General features: G+C 45.7%; 1 protein-coding gene across 1 annotated transcript in view; it reads left to right on the forward strand.

Annotated features, from left to right (window-relative positions):
• Window positions 1–896: 896 nt before the first annotated feature.
• The window catches only part of COL26A1 (collagen type XXVI alpha 1 chain), a gene marked incomplete at both ends in the record, with an annotated part of 163,564 nt that continues 147,473 nt past the window's right edge, over window positions 897–16,987 (forward strand). The window contains one exon of the mRNA XM_082294521.1: window positions 897–1,048. Within this exon, the coding sequence (XP_082150647.1) occupies window positions 897–1,048 (152 nt within the window). The remainder of the gene's footprint in view (window positions 1,049–16,987) is intronic.

A 16,987-nucleotide genomic window follows, 5' to 3' on the forward strand; every position in this document is an offset into this window, starting at 1 on the left:
TCATAGAATCATGAAGGCTGGAAAAGATCTCTAAGATCATCGAGTCCAACAGTCAACCTCACACTGTCATGTTCACCACTAAACCATTGTCTCTGTGATGCCAGAATGAGCAAGATGCACATGGTGAAGCAGAGCTCACTTTCTCACCGCTTACCTTGTGAATGAAGTGTCTTAAAAATTACTTATTTCCTACTTTATATGTGTAACTTCGGCAGCAGAAGTTATCTATGAACGTGGCAGCAGGCACCAGCTTTTGGGTATTTGGGCTGCACTGCTGAGCAGTGGGTTCCATTCGACCTGGCTCTCGGTTAATCGGGGAGACACATGGGTGTGTGTGATGCCTTGGTTTGGGGTGGGGACTGGGGCTCCCCGGGCTCTCCCAGCCCGCGGGGTGCTCCCAGCTGTGCCCCGGGCAAGGCGCAGCCCCGCGCGTTCCGTGCCCTGCGGGACCGCGGCTCCTGTGCCCCGGGCCGGGCTCCTGCCCCGACGGAACCCCTTCGCAGCGGGGTCTGCCGCGAGGCCTGGCAAGGGTTAACGCCGAAGCCCCACGCCCCCTTTGACGGAGTCGGGCCAACCTCGCCAAATTTGAAAAGGCATCCGGGGCTGAGTGTGCGCCCTGGGAGCATCGAGCCGCGCTGGCCCCGGACCCCCTGCGCGGGCAGCAGCCGCCGCCGCCGGGGCTCGGCTTGCCGAAGGACGGGGCTTCCCTTTGGGAGCCGGAGCAGCCATCCCTCTGTCCCCGGCACCCCTGCCCCGTGCTCCCCGCTCCCGGGGGCACCTCCGTGCCGTGGGATCCTGCCGTGACCCCGGCCGGGGGAGCACGGTGTGGCCCCGGGCCTGCCGTGCAGTGTAAGAGGGAAAGGGGGAGGCGGTAGGAAAACCCCGTTCTTGCAAAAATGCAGCTTGCTCTTTTCTTGTCCTGGTGCTGCTGCCTGCATGGATGCGCGCTGGGCACTGGCTTCCTCTATCAATTCCCAGCATCAACCCTGCAGCACAACTACCCAGAGCAGAGCTCCGGCTCGCCGGGCAGCGGCTTCGCCAGTCGCCGGTGAGTAAGACCGGGTCCGCCTCCGGGCGAGGAGGCTGCGTCCCGCCGGTGGCTCCGGGGGGACAAACGGGCACGGCAAAGCCGCGGGCAGCAGTCCCTCGAAGGGTGCAGGGGCGTGCTGGGCTGCTGGCCCTCGGCGAGCCAGGCTGGGCTGCCCGCATCCTCAGTGGGGTGCGGGACGCTCCCTACCTGCCCGCAGCAGTGTCCGCCTCCTGGGGCAGGGAGCGGCTGGGGAATCGAGGAGCTGAGCTGGGGTAAATGAAGCCCGCAAACTCTCCCCCTGCCGCGCCCAGCCCGTCGGGGAGGGGAAGGGGCTTTGCCGGGGCTGCGTGCCCCTGCACAGTGCGGAGCAGGAAAACCTCCTGAGCCGGGACACTGGGGATGCCGGCAGAGGGAACTGTTATAGCCCTCGGCTGCGAGGAGAAACTTGTTCAGCTCAACAAAGGAAAGCCCTTAATTACAGATCTCTCTTCAAGAGCTTCAACTTCCAAGTAGCTGTTTAAAACCAAACCTCCCACTCTTCTCCTCTCCCCCCACCCAAACCCAATTTCTTATAAACTTAATATAAATCAGGTTTGATTTACTGTATCTTACTGCTTCAGTAGAGCAAACAGTTTAGGCTTCTCTCCCTCCCCTCTGTTTTCTCTGGGTATTTCTCTAGAGGTGAAACAGCTGTTCAGATGAATGAGCTGCACTGTATAAAGCAAGAGAGTGGCTTAACCTGATTTCAGTTGTTCTTGAATTTCACTATTTTCGTTTTTTTCCCTGTCATTCCCTTAAATGCGGACTTCAGATTTAATATTCAGGGCTCGTCCATCCTGTCTCTACCTCTTTTCCTTCTCCCTTGCTAATACCTAGTTTGCGTGAGTTGTGCTGCTGTGGAGGAGGGCTTCTGTTAGCACCGCTGATTTGGGCTGGAGATCGGGAAAAGGCATGGACACCCTGGATTTACGTGTCGGAGGTGCTGGGGCGGCCACCAGCCCTGTGCCTTGCACGGGGCTCGCATATGGTGCGGATTCCCCCCCGAGGGGGGGTGGCTTTGTCCGCTGCGCTGTCAGACAGGCCTGGGGCTGCAGGGGGTGTGATGTTAAACTACAGCAACTGTCAAAGGGTTTGAAACGGCAGAAAATTATAGGAGAGTAATGGGATAAACCTATCCCAGCTGGATCTCTTCCAAGGTACCCCCTTCCCAAAGCATGAGCTGCAATGAGAACCACATGTCATTTGTCTTACATATCTATTAGCCTGCAGATCTTTGTTCAGAGCTACCACGCTTACATGAGTGTGGACTCTGCTCACCAAAGACCTTCCCCAGTTCACACTCTTGCACAGTTTTCCCATGCCTAAGTGGTTTGGATAGCTGATGCTTTGTCAGGGGAATGTGTCCCTCTTCAAGTCTATAAAGCGTTGTGCAAAACCACATAAACCTGATTTAAACAATGATGTTGGGGAAGGCTGGTAGATTTTCTTAATTTATTTTTTATGTCTGATGGAACTTTGCCATGTGAGAATCTTCCGTTCTAGTTTAATGCAGAGGGGGAAGTAAAAAACTGAAGGGAGGAAAAAAGCACCAGTGAATGCTGTGAAAGAAAAATTCAAGTGCTCAGTCAAATATCACACGTTGAAGCAATCTTTGTATGTTTTAATTTCCCCTTGTGAGTGGTGAAGTTTTGCTGTTGGCAAATGTCTAACAGCTTCACTTTCTGATGGGAAAATCTGTGTGGGAAAACTTTCCCCAGCCACAGTGTTGGACTTTTGAGGGAAGTCTCCTGCCGGGTGCAGCTTCAGGTTGGGCTAGCTGGACTTTTCTGGATTTAATATGGTCCATGAGGAATGAGGCTTTTGCTCCAAGTCCAACACTGATCTATATGGGTGTGAAGCCTTTTTTCAAGGTCTGAATCAGAGTCTGGTTTTTATGTTGTTCAGTGTCCCTTTTGCCATCAAAACCAAGGGGATCTTGGTAGCATCTGATTTATGTGAAGCAGCAGCAGCTCCATTACAGTAAAGCTTTCTGGCCACTGCTTTGGAGAGACTGTGGAGGAGACAAGATGATGGGAAGGTGATTGCTATTCATGGCACTATATGGCCATTCTCACCTTCTTTTCTTCAACCTTCCCAGTGTGTGCTTTGTCCAGTGACTTCTGGCACTTTTCCTGAGTCAAAAATAAGCAGGGACAGAGCCTTGCAATACCTGCTGCAGTTCCAGGTGTTGGTACATTGCAGCACATACTGATGTGATGCTGTATGGTTGACAGGTTTCCTTGATGCAGGACACACAACTGCATCATCTGCAGTTGTCTTTTCCTGTCCTTGATCAACAAGTGATTGAGCTGTTTGGGAATCTGCTAACAAGTTTTTAAAAATTAACTTGTCATAAGAGTTGTATTTCTCCAAAAGGAGAAATTTCTGGAGTCCTTTTTGCTGATACAGCCCTTGGTATCTAGGTTGAAGGCTGGCTCAGAGATGGGCTCCTGAGGCTCTGAGGACTGCTGAACATGTTTCCTGCCAGAAAAATACAGCCCTGGACAGTGTAAAAAGCTTGGGGTGGTGGTGAAGGGAAATTTGGAGGAAAAAAATACGAGTATTCACATTCTTCAAAGTGAAGCCATGGAATACTTGTTCTGAAGGAACAATGTGTTCTTCGTTTCCTTTTTTTTCTTTTTTAAATGAATATTCTGTCATCTGGTTGGCTTCAGTTGACAGGTCTTGGTTATTAGACCAAAGACACTTGCAGTCTATCTTTGCATGTGCTTGAATTGCTTTGAACTTTTGATGTGCAAGTGCTAGTGACTGAAATCCAGGCAGCAGTGTCTGTTGGCATTGTATAGACTGCAACAGCCTCACAGTTTAGCTTGAAATTCCCATTCAGTGCATGTATTTTGAACTTGCTGCTGTGTTAAGGCGATGAATGGGAAGAGGGCCTTTCTGGAAGCATAAGAATGGAGGGGCTGCCTGCCAAGGAGAAATCGTCCTCCAAGCTTTGAGAAGCTTTGCTAAGTGAGTTAAGGGAAGCTTGTTCCCATGCTGGAAGTAGTTCAGTTGTCAAGGAACACCTGCCTCTGTATTAGTTGTCTTGGGGGTTGGTGTTCTCCCAACTCCTCGTTCTATTTTCCTGTACTTTCTAGTTAGTCATGCACTGAGCCCTTGTGAGCTTAATTGTGGGAGTGAGAAACTTCTGAGAGTAGATGCAGGGCTTAGACTGGAAACGTCTTTGGATGAGAAATGGAGATGGCTGAAAGAAAACCCGAAAACATGAACCCAAAAGCAATGTAGGATGATAATTTTTTTTACTGGGATCATTACAATACTATCACAAAAGTCATTTGGGGTGGATGCGAGTCGAACTGTGGTAGTTTGGTCTTCAAAACACTTCTCAGCCTAAAAACGTCTTCCTGTTAACGAGCATTAGAACCATGATGTGACAAGTAACAGGACTGTACGAATAGGGATTCTTATCCACATTCTAGTGGTAATTACACGTTTGGTCACAGTAATTCCCAGTGCTTCCTACAGCAGTGATGTTTCTTGCGGATGGATATGGAGAGGAAAGTAATATCTGTCAGCTGGAATCTGTAAGTATTTGGCTGCCAGAGGTAGAGGCTTTGACATGGAAGGCCAGGTGGCCTTTACCCATATCTTTTTGTGCCTCAGAGCACAGCTGAGGAGAGTGAGACCTGGGATCCAATTGCTTCTTTACCAATGGTTTTCTCCATGTCAGAGGGCACATCACTTGGCTGTGGATTCCATGGAATAGTTAAACATGCTCTGTGAGCTACTTTGACATGGGAATGATATTTAAACAGACATCAGCTTTCCAGTACTGCAGCTTGTCTTGCTTCCCCAAGAAACCCAAAGTGTTGGTGCTTGAAATATGCTGTCAATTATTCCTTCAGGAACCAGTTTCCTAACAGGACACTTGAATGTCTGGCTCTCAAGATCAAGATGTCTGGGTGGACGTCTTGTAGGTAGATGTGTTCTTTCCAAAATAACTGCCTGTGTTGAGTCTGGCCCTACAGCTACACATGTGTTGGGCTGGAATTTCCCCTCCCCAGCACAACTGCACTGTAATGTAGCAACCTCCAGCCTCTGAGGTGAGGTTTTAGTGCTTTTAAATACTGTGGGTCTCTTTATGTGATAGAAGCCTGTTCTTAGTACTAAAAGGTGGTCTATGAATAAGTATCCCTATTTATGCAGTCTGTCAGAATGCCTTCAGAATTGTATCTGGAGTTTTCCTGATGGATTTTTATTAATTCTCTCCTCACTAGAGAAAGATGACTTGAACCTTATTTCAGCCTCAAATTCTGAACCTCTCGTGACTCTTAAGTGGGTGTGGAATATAAAACTATACATATTGGCCAAATGTGGTTCTCCTTTTAGTGACAGGATCTTGCTCTCTGAGTCATTCCCTCCATCACCTAATAGTCTGCTCATTGCCTGAAGTCTCTGGTTTGCTGTGGACTGTGAGGATGTCAAGCAAACAAACTGGGATTTGTGTCATGCTGAGTCCTCTGCTCTAATTCAGCTTTGAAGTGCCCGACCCAGGTAACCAAGAGGTCAGAAGGTCTTGAGCTCATCACCAGACCCTGGAACTATCTGGTGTTTGTTCCCTGGACTCTGCAGCCGTATGATCTTCATCTGACTCGTGGGGTTCAGGGCTGTAACTTTGCAATGCAATTAGCAGTGGAGCCAATGGTAGTGTAAGGGTCTGGTGACACTGGAATGGCTTTTAAATACCAGATGTGGCTGTAGCTACTGCAGTAAATTGTATTCCTGTAGGAAATCTGCTGTCCTGTCTTTCCAGCTGCTTGTGTGAATAATTTCCTCTTAGGTAGGTTTCATTTACCATCTTGAGGGGGAAAAAAAAAGGGAGCAGAAAGGCAAAACAATGGGTGCCAGTGAACTTGTGCTCCCCTTGGATAAATTAACAAATGTTTCTTTCAATAATCCTTATTTTTTAGTTTAAAGTTGAGCTTGTTAGTGTGCTAAAGTCCTAGTGGAAACAAGTCAGGTTAGAAATGTCACAGCTTTGCCTGGGGAGTGGTTCTGTGACACTGGGATCATAGAATAGTCACTCACATCTTTGTTTTGTTGGGCCGTGTCTTGACAAAGGGGGAAAAATGAAGACTGACTTTCAGATAACAATGAAAAACTGAAAGCATAGAGTGCTTTAGGCCTTCTGGGTCAGGGTAATGGACCCTTTCCTGCATTAGACCTCCAGCATGTCCGGAAATGTTACTGGTTTATAAAGCATAAATGCCTTTCCTGTAGGATAATACAAAAATTCATCCAACTGCATTTCTGAAATATGCACAAAGCTCTTGACTCCCTTTTAATTAGGCAGATCTAGACAGTGCTTAAATCTACTTCCACTGAGGCATAATGTTTATTTTGAATCTTTGAGCATACGGCCAGCCTGTGCCAACTTAGATATCACAAAGATTCTGTTGACGATAATAGCTGCAAATTGGAAAAAAGGCTAATGCTACTAATTTGGTTACTGCCTTACATTTTTCATCTTTTTATATAGTTGAATAACACTAAATCGCTTGCTTAGTGTGATTATGCACAGTGTAGCACTCATCTGAATTAGAGTCCTGCAGAAAACCAGCAAGAGTAGGAACTGTGATGTTGTTCCTTTTTGGTTTTGTTTCTTACCTCCTTTTTTTTCGGAGAAATGATTGCTTGTCAATGTGTAATTTATTACATGATTTTGGTGCTTTGGCTGGCTTTGACAAGCAGTGTTTTCCTCCTCTTGGTATTGATCAGATGTGTAAGTGAAGAGTGTGCCTGGGTGGAAGTGTTGCCTGTAATGTTTAGGCCTGGCTGTTTGAAAATAGCTGAATGTTTCAGGGAGGACCAACAAATAGGAAGCTATTTCAGGTTTCAGACTCCTTTTCAGCTTCTAAAGCTGGGCAATCATATTTCTGGCAGAGAAAGAAGCCTCTTCTATCTGTCTAGAAATGGCTTTCACCCAGAGGCCCACACAATGGATGCCTCTGAGACAAAAGCTGAAGGCAGCTTCACAATGTTTCATGTTTGGAACAGATCAGTCTCCTCTTCCATGTCAATGTAGTTTATCTGGAAAAGAGAATCTGCCACTCAAAATCATAACAGTTGAATTTGAAACTGAGAAGAGAATGTATCTGTGAGATTCTCTTATTTAGGACTCTTGCCTTTACCTCTGTGGTTTGCTTTGTGTCTCCTGTCCATCCTCCCAGAGCTGAGTAAGGCTGTTCTTATCCAGCCACCTGCCTTTGTGCTGAGCAAACAAACCATCTGTCAAAACATTAAAGCTCATGTGAGGTACCACTGCATAGAAGGGACCAATTCATGTCCAATATTGACATCAGGTTATGTCGTCAGATGTCTTTTTAATCAATTCCACTTTTTCTGCCCCTAGGAACTGGGTGGAAGTGATATTCTTTGCAGGATTTGTGCTGGATACAGGCATGTGTTTGCTCAGAGCATCTCAGAAATGCCAGTGCAGTGAAATCATGAGGCAGGGGAGTATTCCCTGGATGTGGTTGTGTAACCAAGTTGTATTGAGTCTGTAGAGTTAAGAACAGGTCCAGTTCTGTTTCTTCTGGATGTCCCCCCGCCTCTTCTGTGTGTGTATGTGCACTCTGGAGAGGAGGTGTGTTTGTCTCTGCAGATGGACAAGACTTGATTCCTGATTTCCACTTTTTAATGGAATAAAAAGACCAAGGACATGGAAAGAGCATGCCTTATAAAGGCAGTATAGGACAAGGTGTTTCATGAAAGATGCCTGTTTCATGAAAGGGCAGTTTTGGGGGTGGACTGTGAGGAAGGGGCACAGCAAATTTGGTTGCAGGACCCGAGTACTGAGGTTCTTGGTTTTCTGTGTGAGAAATGGGAACGGGATGCCCCTTACCCTGTGCATGTTGGATGTTAGAGCTGTTTAGGTCTTAGAAAAGGCAGCTGCATAGGTGCTAAATGAGCTAGATACTCCTTTTGCCCTGTTGTGATGACCTTGTGAGATGGAGTTGCTCAGTTAAGGCACTACACAAAAATTTCCCTTCTTGTCATTGGCTTGTTTTGTGCCTGGGGTCAATCAACATCTGCTTTTTCCCTACAGGACTTTGTTTAGTTGTTCAGAAGTGTGGTGCTGGGAGCTCTCAGCCTGGTTTGAGCTGCTGCTCCTGGGGAAGGGCTGGGGGCAGATGGGCTGGTGGATGACATAATGTCTCCGTGCTGGGCTCCCGTTGGCCCGGGGTGGCGGTGCTTGCTGGGGTGTGGTAGCCCTGAACGGAAGGGCAGACATTTCTTTTTTGCTGTGTGCTGCTTAGCCCTTATTAAACTCAGATGTTTCTAACCCCTTCCTCCAGGCTCTCATTATTGCTGTAAACATAGCAGAGCACAGGGAGCTTTTTCAAATCCTCATTTGAGGCAGCAATGGGTGACAGCTCTCCCCACATGAATTTAACACTCCAACCCGAGGGAGATTCTGCCTGTGTTTCCCCTAAAGAAAAAGACTTTTTCATCTGATGCCACTTCTCTTGTTCCTGCCTGCTTGGCTTCCTGGCTTTCTTCTTGCCTGATTCTGTCTTGTTCTTCCCCAGAACCTGTCTGGTTTCTGCTACCCTGCTCAATGTGGGCTGTCTGGCTGCTTGTCTCATCACTGTATCTTGTTCAAATGTTGAGTTGTTTGCATTTTCAGTGGCAGTGAAAGCGATACCAACTAAAATAAGGTTTCTGTTGCTGTGCTAGGATGAGTTAAAAAGACTCTCCTAGAAGAAACACCTAGACCTGCCTGTCAGCAGGTCTGTATCTCAGCTGTACCTGTTCCAGATTTACTGTGTGCCTCTGACAGAAAATTATATTGCAGCTTTCTGTAGAGGGAGAAAGAGGGGAGAGACTGCCATGGTAACAGGATCTTAGATGCTTCCTACCTATGAACCACAACTTCACCCAGCATGAGCTACTGTACCCCTGTGGGGGAACTTAGGAATCCTCGGTATCTTTGAATATAACCCGCTAACTTTGAGGTAAATCCAGGCTATTTATAACCTCCTTGTATGCAGTTCTCCAAGGACTATATCCATTGCAAATCTACTGAGGAGTCTCAAATATCTGTCCATTTAATATAATTTTTCTTTAAGCTGAGAAATTCTTGGCCCAGTTGAGGTATCAGGGCTGCTTTGTGCATAGCATTGGCTTGGTAAAAGCTGTGCTCCTGCAAGATCTCTGAAGGTCTCTGTCAGATCATCTGTATGACTCGTTCTCGTGGCTTTTGTGTCTCACTCTAGTCTTGTGTTGTCACTTGTTGTAAATTGAGCTAAAGAGCTCTTGACAGTTCAGAGCCAGGATATGGCAGATGGTTAGGAAGGTCATTGCCATTTTGATGCTGTATTTAGTCACTGGGTGCTACGTTTCCTTTTGGAAATTTAGGCTATCCTAAGACACTTAGAGATGAGCTACCTTGTTGCAAGTTTCTCAAAATTTGGTACCTTGAGTCTCTGGCTTGGTTTAAATTGCCCTTCTAAAGTTTCTGGCATGTGGGGATGTACAGAGAGCTTTTCTCAGTTGTGACTCTACATCTCCAAGAAAACACTGATTTAATTAGTGGCCACTGCAGATTTGAGGTGAACTTTTTATGCAGCTTTTAATAAACTTAGAGCTAAAATGGCAGCGCCTCTGAGAACTGAGTTGTCAGCTTGTGTCTGTCACTGGCACCAGCAGTACAGGACAGAGAAAATCTGATATGCTTAAGCTTCAGTATTTCAACATGGCAAACCCTGCTAACCTAAACACTGAGGGGGGAGCTGCATTCTTTGCTATGCCTAATCTCTGTATTTTGTTTAACATGCATTCCTGCCAGAACTTTATTGGACAGAACAATAGTGACCAGCTGGGCAAGTGACCCTGGCTTTTCTGGTCGGCAGAGGAATTCAGCATCTGAGAAGTTCAGATTCTCATGTGCAGCTTAAAGTGATCTGGATTTAGTTGCTTTTAATTATTAGCTGGCTGATTCTTAAGGCTTTGTTTTCCACCCTCTTTCCCAAGAAAAATACTATTTCCTTAAATGCTCAATATATATTCTATAGAGCAGTGCAAAGTCTGGGAACTGAGACTTGCAAGTTCTTTCTCTCTTTTCTTTCCCCTAAATAAAATGGGAATAGTAATACTTCCCTTCATGTGAGGGAAGGCTCTGGGGAGTATTTCACGGGGGTGTGGTTATATCTTAGAGGGAAAGCTACAAAATCCAAAGGATTGTATATGAATTTATGCCGAAGTTTATAATAAATTTATGAATGATAATACTTGGCTTTTGTATAAACTTCCACTCTTACAGAATAGAGGTCATTGTGCTCCCTGTTTACTGAACCCCTCTGAGTCTGGATGACTGAAATTGGTCTTTGGGAATAAGTCTTTGCCTGAGCTCTGCAGACAGGGATTAGTTTGAAGAGGATGCTGAGGGGTGGGAGAGGGAAGTGCTGAGCAAGACAGACTGGATTGACCAGCAGCAGAGGGCTGGGTGATGGCACAGGCTGAGGGGCTTTCGTGTCCCCAGGGTGGTTTTTGGGAGCCTGGATGTGGGACATAGCTTTAGAAGCAGCACTGACCGACGGGGCTCAGGACACAAATGCCTGTGGCAATGGGTGTGACCCACAAGCACCAGCCTTGGAGCAAAGGCAGCTTTGGGCTGTGATGCTGCAAACTTTTCCTGTTCCTATCTGAAGTACAGCAGAGAGTGAAAAGGCAAGTTGGCTCTGTAGGATGTTACAGTGCTTGGCTTAATGCTGCTGTAAATCAGCATAACCTGCAGCAAAAGCTTTAGTCTCCCTGCAGTGTATTTCAGGATACAGCACCGAGCCAAAGGGTTTAAACTATCACACAGTAAAATGCTGTCTCTGGGGCAGCTGTTACTGGAAGTCACTAATGTATATCACAAATGATACAAAAATTTTGGATTACAGAGTGGTTGGAATTCTTAGGCTGTCGGCCTGTGGATAAGCTTTGAATGAGTGTGCATTGCAAGCAGAAATAATAGCATCTCATATTGCCAAGCACTAGAAAAATACTTGAGGCCTGATACTGTAATTAAAAGTCTGCTAAAAGCCTTGCAAGACCTCTGCAACCAAACCCATTGGAAATTTATTTCAAGAACCGCAGCAACATACTAATTTTCTTGGGTAATGTCCTTTTGAAACAATCAAGCTCTCTAATTATGTCTGTCCGGCCTTGCCAAGTGGTTCTTGGCATCTGAACTAGAAGGTTTTCAAAGTAGCTTCTGCAAAAGACTGGAATTTTGCTGAAGGTAAACTTTCAGCTCCCAGGTACCATTTGGAGAAGCGGCTGCATAACTTTTAGTAAGGTTATGGTGAAGCCATGTATCTCTACAGTGGCTGGGAAGAAAGGGGAGAAAAGTGGGAACATGGAAATTACAGGAATCATCCCAGCTTGTCTCTTGAATTGAATGCAGCTGGAAACGGGGTTGATTTGTGCTGGACATTTCAGCTAGTGTCCTGGCTGAGCCTGGGAGTCATCTTGTGCTGCCTGTGTCTGGGTGATGGGTTGGATCCCAGCATCCCTGAGGAGGCAAGGTTGGCTTTGCAGGGCATTTCCATGAGCTCTGATGTCTGGGGGTGGTTTGGGTTTTTTTGTTGTTGTTTGGTTGGATTTTTTTAACCAACCAGCCAAAAAAACCCACCACAAAGACCAACACCAAACCCTACACAAACATTTGACTGGAATCACACACTTCCCACAGGCTTCTGGCTCAAATGTTGCCAGTAACAGCTGGATAGGTGAACAGGCTGTTCCTGTGGACATACCTACAGCAAGGGGAACCAGTTCAAGAGTTGTTCTGTCACTTTGTGCTCTGAGGTTCTACCAACATTTTGGATTTGTGTATGAAGTGGTTTCAAGTAAAACGCAAACCATTTTTTCCTGCTGGGACGTGAGTCTGTCACAGCCGTTTAATGTGATGTTCAGCACTGCAGTGTTCGTATATCCCCCTATAGCTCCTTAGAAATGGCTCAAGCGAGTGCTGTGGCAATGGCAGCTGCTGGCTTTGCTTTCAGGGTGGCTGAATCTGGCACTATCCTTTGCCGAGACAATGCATGGAAAAATTTCTCCAAACTGTAGTGAAAGGTGTAGAGGAAACCTCTCATGGATGTTTGTATGAGGGAGAAAAAGCCACAAACAAGTTTGAGCTGTGGCGTGTGAAGGCTGTTTGTGTACATACTTAGTGCAATAATAAACACAGATTGTTACTGTCTGTCACTCACACGTTTGCTGGTTTGCCCTCAACCAGTAAAGCAACAGTAAGATGTTCCTCCCAAACTACGAAAAAGGTACCAGAAATACAGAATAACTGTCACCTGTTGATAAAATTCAGGTCATAACTGCTTGTTTTAATCAAACTTTTATCTTCCATGCTGTTTGTGTCACTCTTCATCCTCTGATGGAAGAAATGTGTGTAAACAGAAAAAGAGGAAAAAAGTTAATCTCTCTTTAATGATTTTGCCTTGAATTTGCTCCAAGCTTTTGTAAGTATTGTATGTTTAATGTCTTTAGTGTCAGCCACTGGTTTGCACACACAGACCAAGACCCTCTCACCAATAACTCCAGACATTCCCACTCCCAGCAGAATGATGAGGGATGCCTGTGAAGCCTTTGCTTTAGGAGTTTGGTTCATTTGTGGGCATCAGTTTGTATGCACCCTCACCAATTTGTGGTTAAAATGCTTTATGTTGTGGGGTTTTGCATTTTGCCATGGTGGAGCAGTTTGTTTGCTCTGCCCTTTTGCATTGGCAGGTAACTTTTAACTTAAACCACCACCAAAGAAACCCTACAAACCCCCATCTAATGGAGTTTGCTGTACAATTGTGCACAGAACAGGGCAGGAATTTTTCTGACCAAATGCCTGTATCTCTCCTTCAGACCTCCTGCTGTCCCCTCTCCTGCTCAGTGCTGCTTTCTCCCCGTCCGATTTCCCACGTGTGTACTCGGGAATGTTTCAAGGCAGTGTTATCATTCCTAAGGAATCTACTGTGCGTGCACAGGCTATGGAGGGGTTTTTTTCAGCTGTTATTGCTTGGCCAAATCAAACCCATTTTCCACCTGGATACCGAAATGTAGATCTCCTCCCTTCCAAACAGAGGCTTCCAAAGCACTGAGGCACTAAAGCGGTTTCTTAGATTGCTCAAGAATTTTTTAATAACAGAGAAAGGTGTTAGTGTTTCCGTTCACGAGAGAAAGGCTTTCTTTTTTTAAGCTCTTTTTATTTCTAATGAACAAACTGGGTTGCAGCAGGGTTTAAAAGGAGAATACAAATAATTGTTCTTGGCTAGAAATGAGGTATGGTGACTGCTTCCAAAACCAGTGAAAGCTTAGGAAGTTGTGTTAAAAGCAGAACAAAGCTTTTACATCAAAAATAGGTAGGTAGAGCATTTAGTTTCTTGCTGTCTCTTTACAGTCTGTCTGTGGACAGATATCAAAGTGCAGGGGGTTCTGTGTGATTAAAACACACCACCTGCTGAAGAGTGAGTTTAAAACTTGATGAGGGAACACTGGGTGCTCACTAGCAGGGGTTTGGGACTACTGTGTGCAAAGAGCTGATGCTATGGGGTTATTTTTTATGGCTTTGGGCAGGTGCAGTCAGGAGAGTGTAAGAGTGGGAGTGTGGAGGAAGGTGAAAAGGAGGCTGCTGGTGCAGCAAGTTGTTGTGCCTGGAACTGCCTCATCCAAGACATGCTAGAGTTGCAGGGAGATTTCCATGAGGCCTCTACTTAGTGCAGAGGAGGCTCTTTGGAAGGTTTGGGGAGGTGTTCTAGAGCAATAAACTTCATTTAGATGGGCACTGGGAATTACTGGCTTGAGGGAGGCAAGGAAGAGAAATATATGATAAGCTAACCACCCATGGATGTGGACTTGTGTTTGTAAAGGCTGTTGCTAGTTTGCTACACTAATGGTGGTTTTTAAGAGCTTTAGCCTGTGCAAGTTGGAATTTATTAACCTTAAAAGCTATTGATAGATCCTCCTGCCTTAGCTCAGTTTCTGATCTTGCGCTCAATATGCCCTTGGATCAAAACTGGCTGTTGTAAAGGGCAAACTCAGCTCTCTGATCACAGAACAGATCTCAGTTCTGATGTTCCTACTTCCCTACACATGAAACTCCCATGGGTGTGACTGGAACAATAGGATTATTTTCCAAATTATTTTTTATTGTAGTAACGCCCAGGACAGCCTTGTGCCAGACATGGCAGACATGGAATAAAAAGTTCTCAATTTAAATAGCAAATTAACACACAGGCTTTGGGGTTTGTTTTCCAGGCTGATTAACACTTTGAATACCCAGGCAGAGAGGTTTTCCAAGACTTTGTTTTCACTGAACTGGGTCTTATGTGGCTCATCCTGGGGATCTCTGAGCTGAGCTGGGGGTAACAACCTGATTTATCTACTGCACACAACACAGCCCGGTGTTCAAATGAGCTGGCACATTGGCAGAGCAGTTACTGGAGGAAAGTGCTTTGCTCTTGAGGTACTGGTCATGTTAGTGGGGTACAGCTGTCCCCAAAAGCATCTTCCTGGAGCACCAGCAGGAGTCTTGTCTCAGGCCTGGTGCAAATGCTGGCTCAGGGGTACCTGAGCTTCAGCTGCCTCACTGAGCACAAGTGGCTAATATGAGAAATCTAAAACGAAGAGGAGAAATTGTTGATCTCAAAGCAAAATAAGAAGGATTTGTCTAGACTGTCCTATTGCTTCTAATCACCTCTTCCAGCAGAGGAAACATTAGAAAACGGTAGGTTTTCTTGCACTTGAGGAAAGGCTGTTCCCTTGGTGGTTTCAGTGGGGTTGTTGTCACGTCTGGCTCTTTGAAAGTCACCTGAACCAGGAGTGATATGCAATACAGCTGAGCCTGCACACCTGCTGCAGCTTCACTCTGGAAGAGGTGCCTTTGGCTCATGAAATCCTATTCCCAACAGTGATGGGCAACCACACAGTAGGTCACTACTTAGGAAAGTCTACTGTGTAGTCCCTTGTGCACCAGAGCCCACAAATTCCTTTACAAGCCACTGACCAAATGGAAGACCTAGACTGAGACAATTGTAATGTGCCACAGGAAAAGAGAAGGGGGCACGAGGAAGAAGTGTTGCTAGAGGAGTTGTGGGTTCCGTTTTCCTGACACAGCTGTTTGTGCAGCTATTTCCAGTTGCATCCTAAGACTTGTGAATCTGAAGGTGATTCTTTGATCTGGTTTTTGATACCTTTTGGGGTTCACTGCTCTGAGGGTTGAAAAACATAAGGAAAACACATCTGCATTCCCTTAAAGAGAAAGCGATGTGCTGTCTGCAGGATCTCTACCTATCTTTTTCTTTCTAGCTATCAAAAGGATGTACCTGTCTCCAGTGGCAGCAATATCCCAACTGTTCAGCTCCAGGAAAGACCCAAAACATGCATATTACCTGAACAGATTAACATCATGCAATAGTAGGAAGCAATGACTTGATCATGCCATCCTGATTTTTTTTGGATACACTCAGCTCTGTCCTTTTGACATTGCCTTTTGTTCTTGCTGTAGTTTGTGGTTTTTGGTGCCGGTATAATGCTAATGAAAAACACTGCTTCATTTGGGCCAAGTGCCTGTGTTCCTGTCATGCATGTGGCATTCATTGCTGCTGGTAAGTGCTGGGAGTTTGGCACCAGAGGGCTGAATGGGAGGCACAAAGATGCTCTGTTGTCTGTACAGAACTCTATAAGCAAAAAACCAAAACAAATTTGGGAGCAGGCCCTGTCCAATCCCTGCAGACTGGCTGGTGAGGCAGATACAGGCTCTGTAGGGCAAAGTGTGTGACTTAAGGAGACGCTGAATCCAGAAGGAGCCTGATTTGTCCCTTTTGGAGGAGTGAATTGTGCAAAGTGTTTTGTTACAGTGTAATGTGGCAAGGGGAATTACAGACAGCTATGGGCACTGCCTTTGTGGATGGCGGAGGAGCAGCTGTAGCCACGACAGGAGCAGTAGTAAAGCACAGGATGCTCTAACAGGGTCAGTGACTCCTTATACCAGTTTGCCCAATGTTTTCCTCTCTGCAAAGGTTTTGAGGACAAGCAGGTGTGTGTCAGTACCCCATTCTTCTACTTCAAATTTGCACTCTACCTCTTGCTAATTCAAAGTTAGAGTTTAAATCTGAATGGATTTTTGTGAACGTAGATGTACTGACTCTTATCAAAGTTAGTCTGGTGCTACTAATGAGGATCAGGGTCACTGCCTCAGCTTAGTCAGTTCTAGATCAGACCCTCAGAGTAGGACACAGACAAGTACCAAATGTGGACTTTGACCACAGGGATCTGTTTCAGACAAATAGTTGGTGTGCCAAATCCCAGCTCTCTACTTTCAATCAAGCTTGTAAGGATTTCTTCCTTCCATGATCCCACCCCTCTTTTCAAGGTCAGACTTTTTAGGAATGAACAAACCAATACTATGGATGTATTCACAGTATGGAGGTGTTAGACCTATCTACAACCATGTTATCCAGCTGTGCAAAAATGTTTAGACTCGGGTTCTTCTTTTGAAAGGCTTTAATTCAAGCAGCTTTTATGTTGCAAAAATGACATACTCGGTTGTAATTGTGCATGATTTCCATGCTGCGTGGATATCAAATGCCAAATTCCATCAAGTCAGTCTAATTTAACAAAGACAGATTCCATGGATTTTTTTGGACATTTCCTCTTTCCTCCCTCTATGAATGCTGGAAACTACTGTCTTCTCATTGATTGTGATAAGTTCAGGGGAGGGAGCAGCAAAACATTTCAGTGCGTAAAAGAATGTCTGTAAAAGCAAAGAACTTCAAAGGAGTGAACCCCCTTTTATTTCTGAGCACTCAGTCATGGACTAACTTCTTTCATTTCCATGCTGAAGGTAATTATGGTTCAGGTCAACCATATTTATGGTTTGATTCAGCTGGAACATGT

Source organism: Coloeus monedula, assembly GCF_965178545.1.
Source record: "Coloeus monedula genome assembly, chromosome: 20".
Taxonomy (NCBI): domain Eukaryota; kingdom Metazoa; phylum Chordata; class Aves; order Passeriformes; family Corvidae; genus Coloeus; species Coloeus monedula.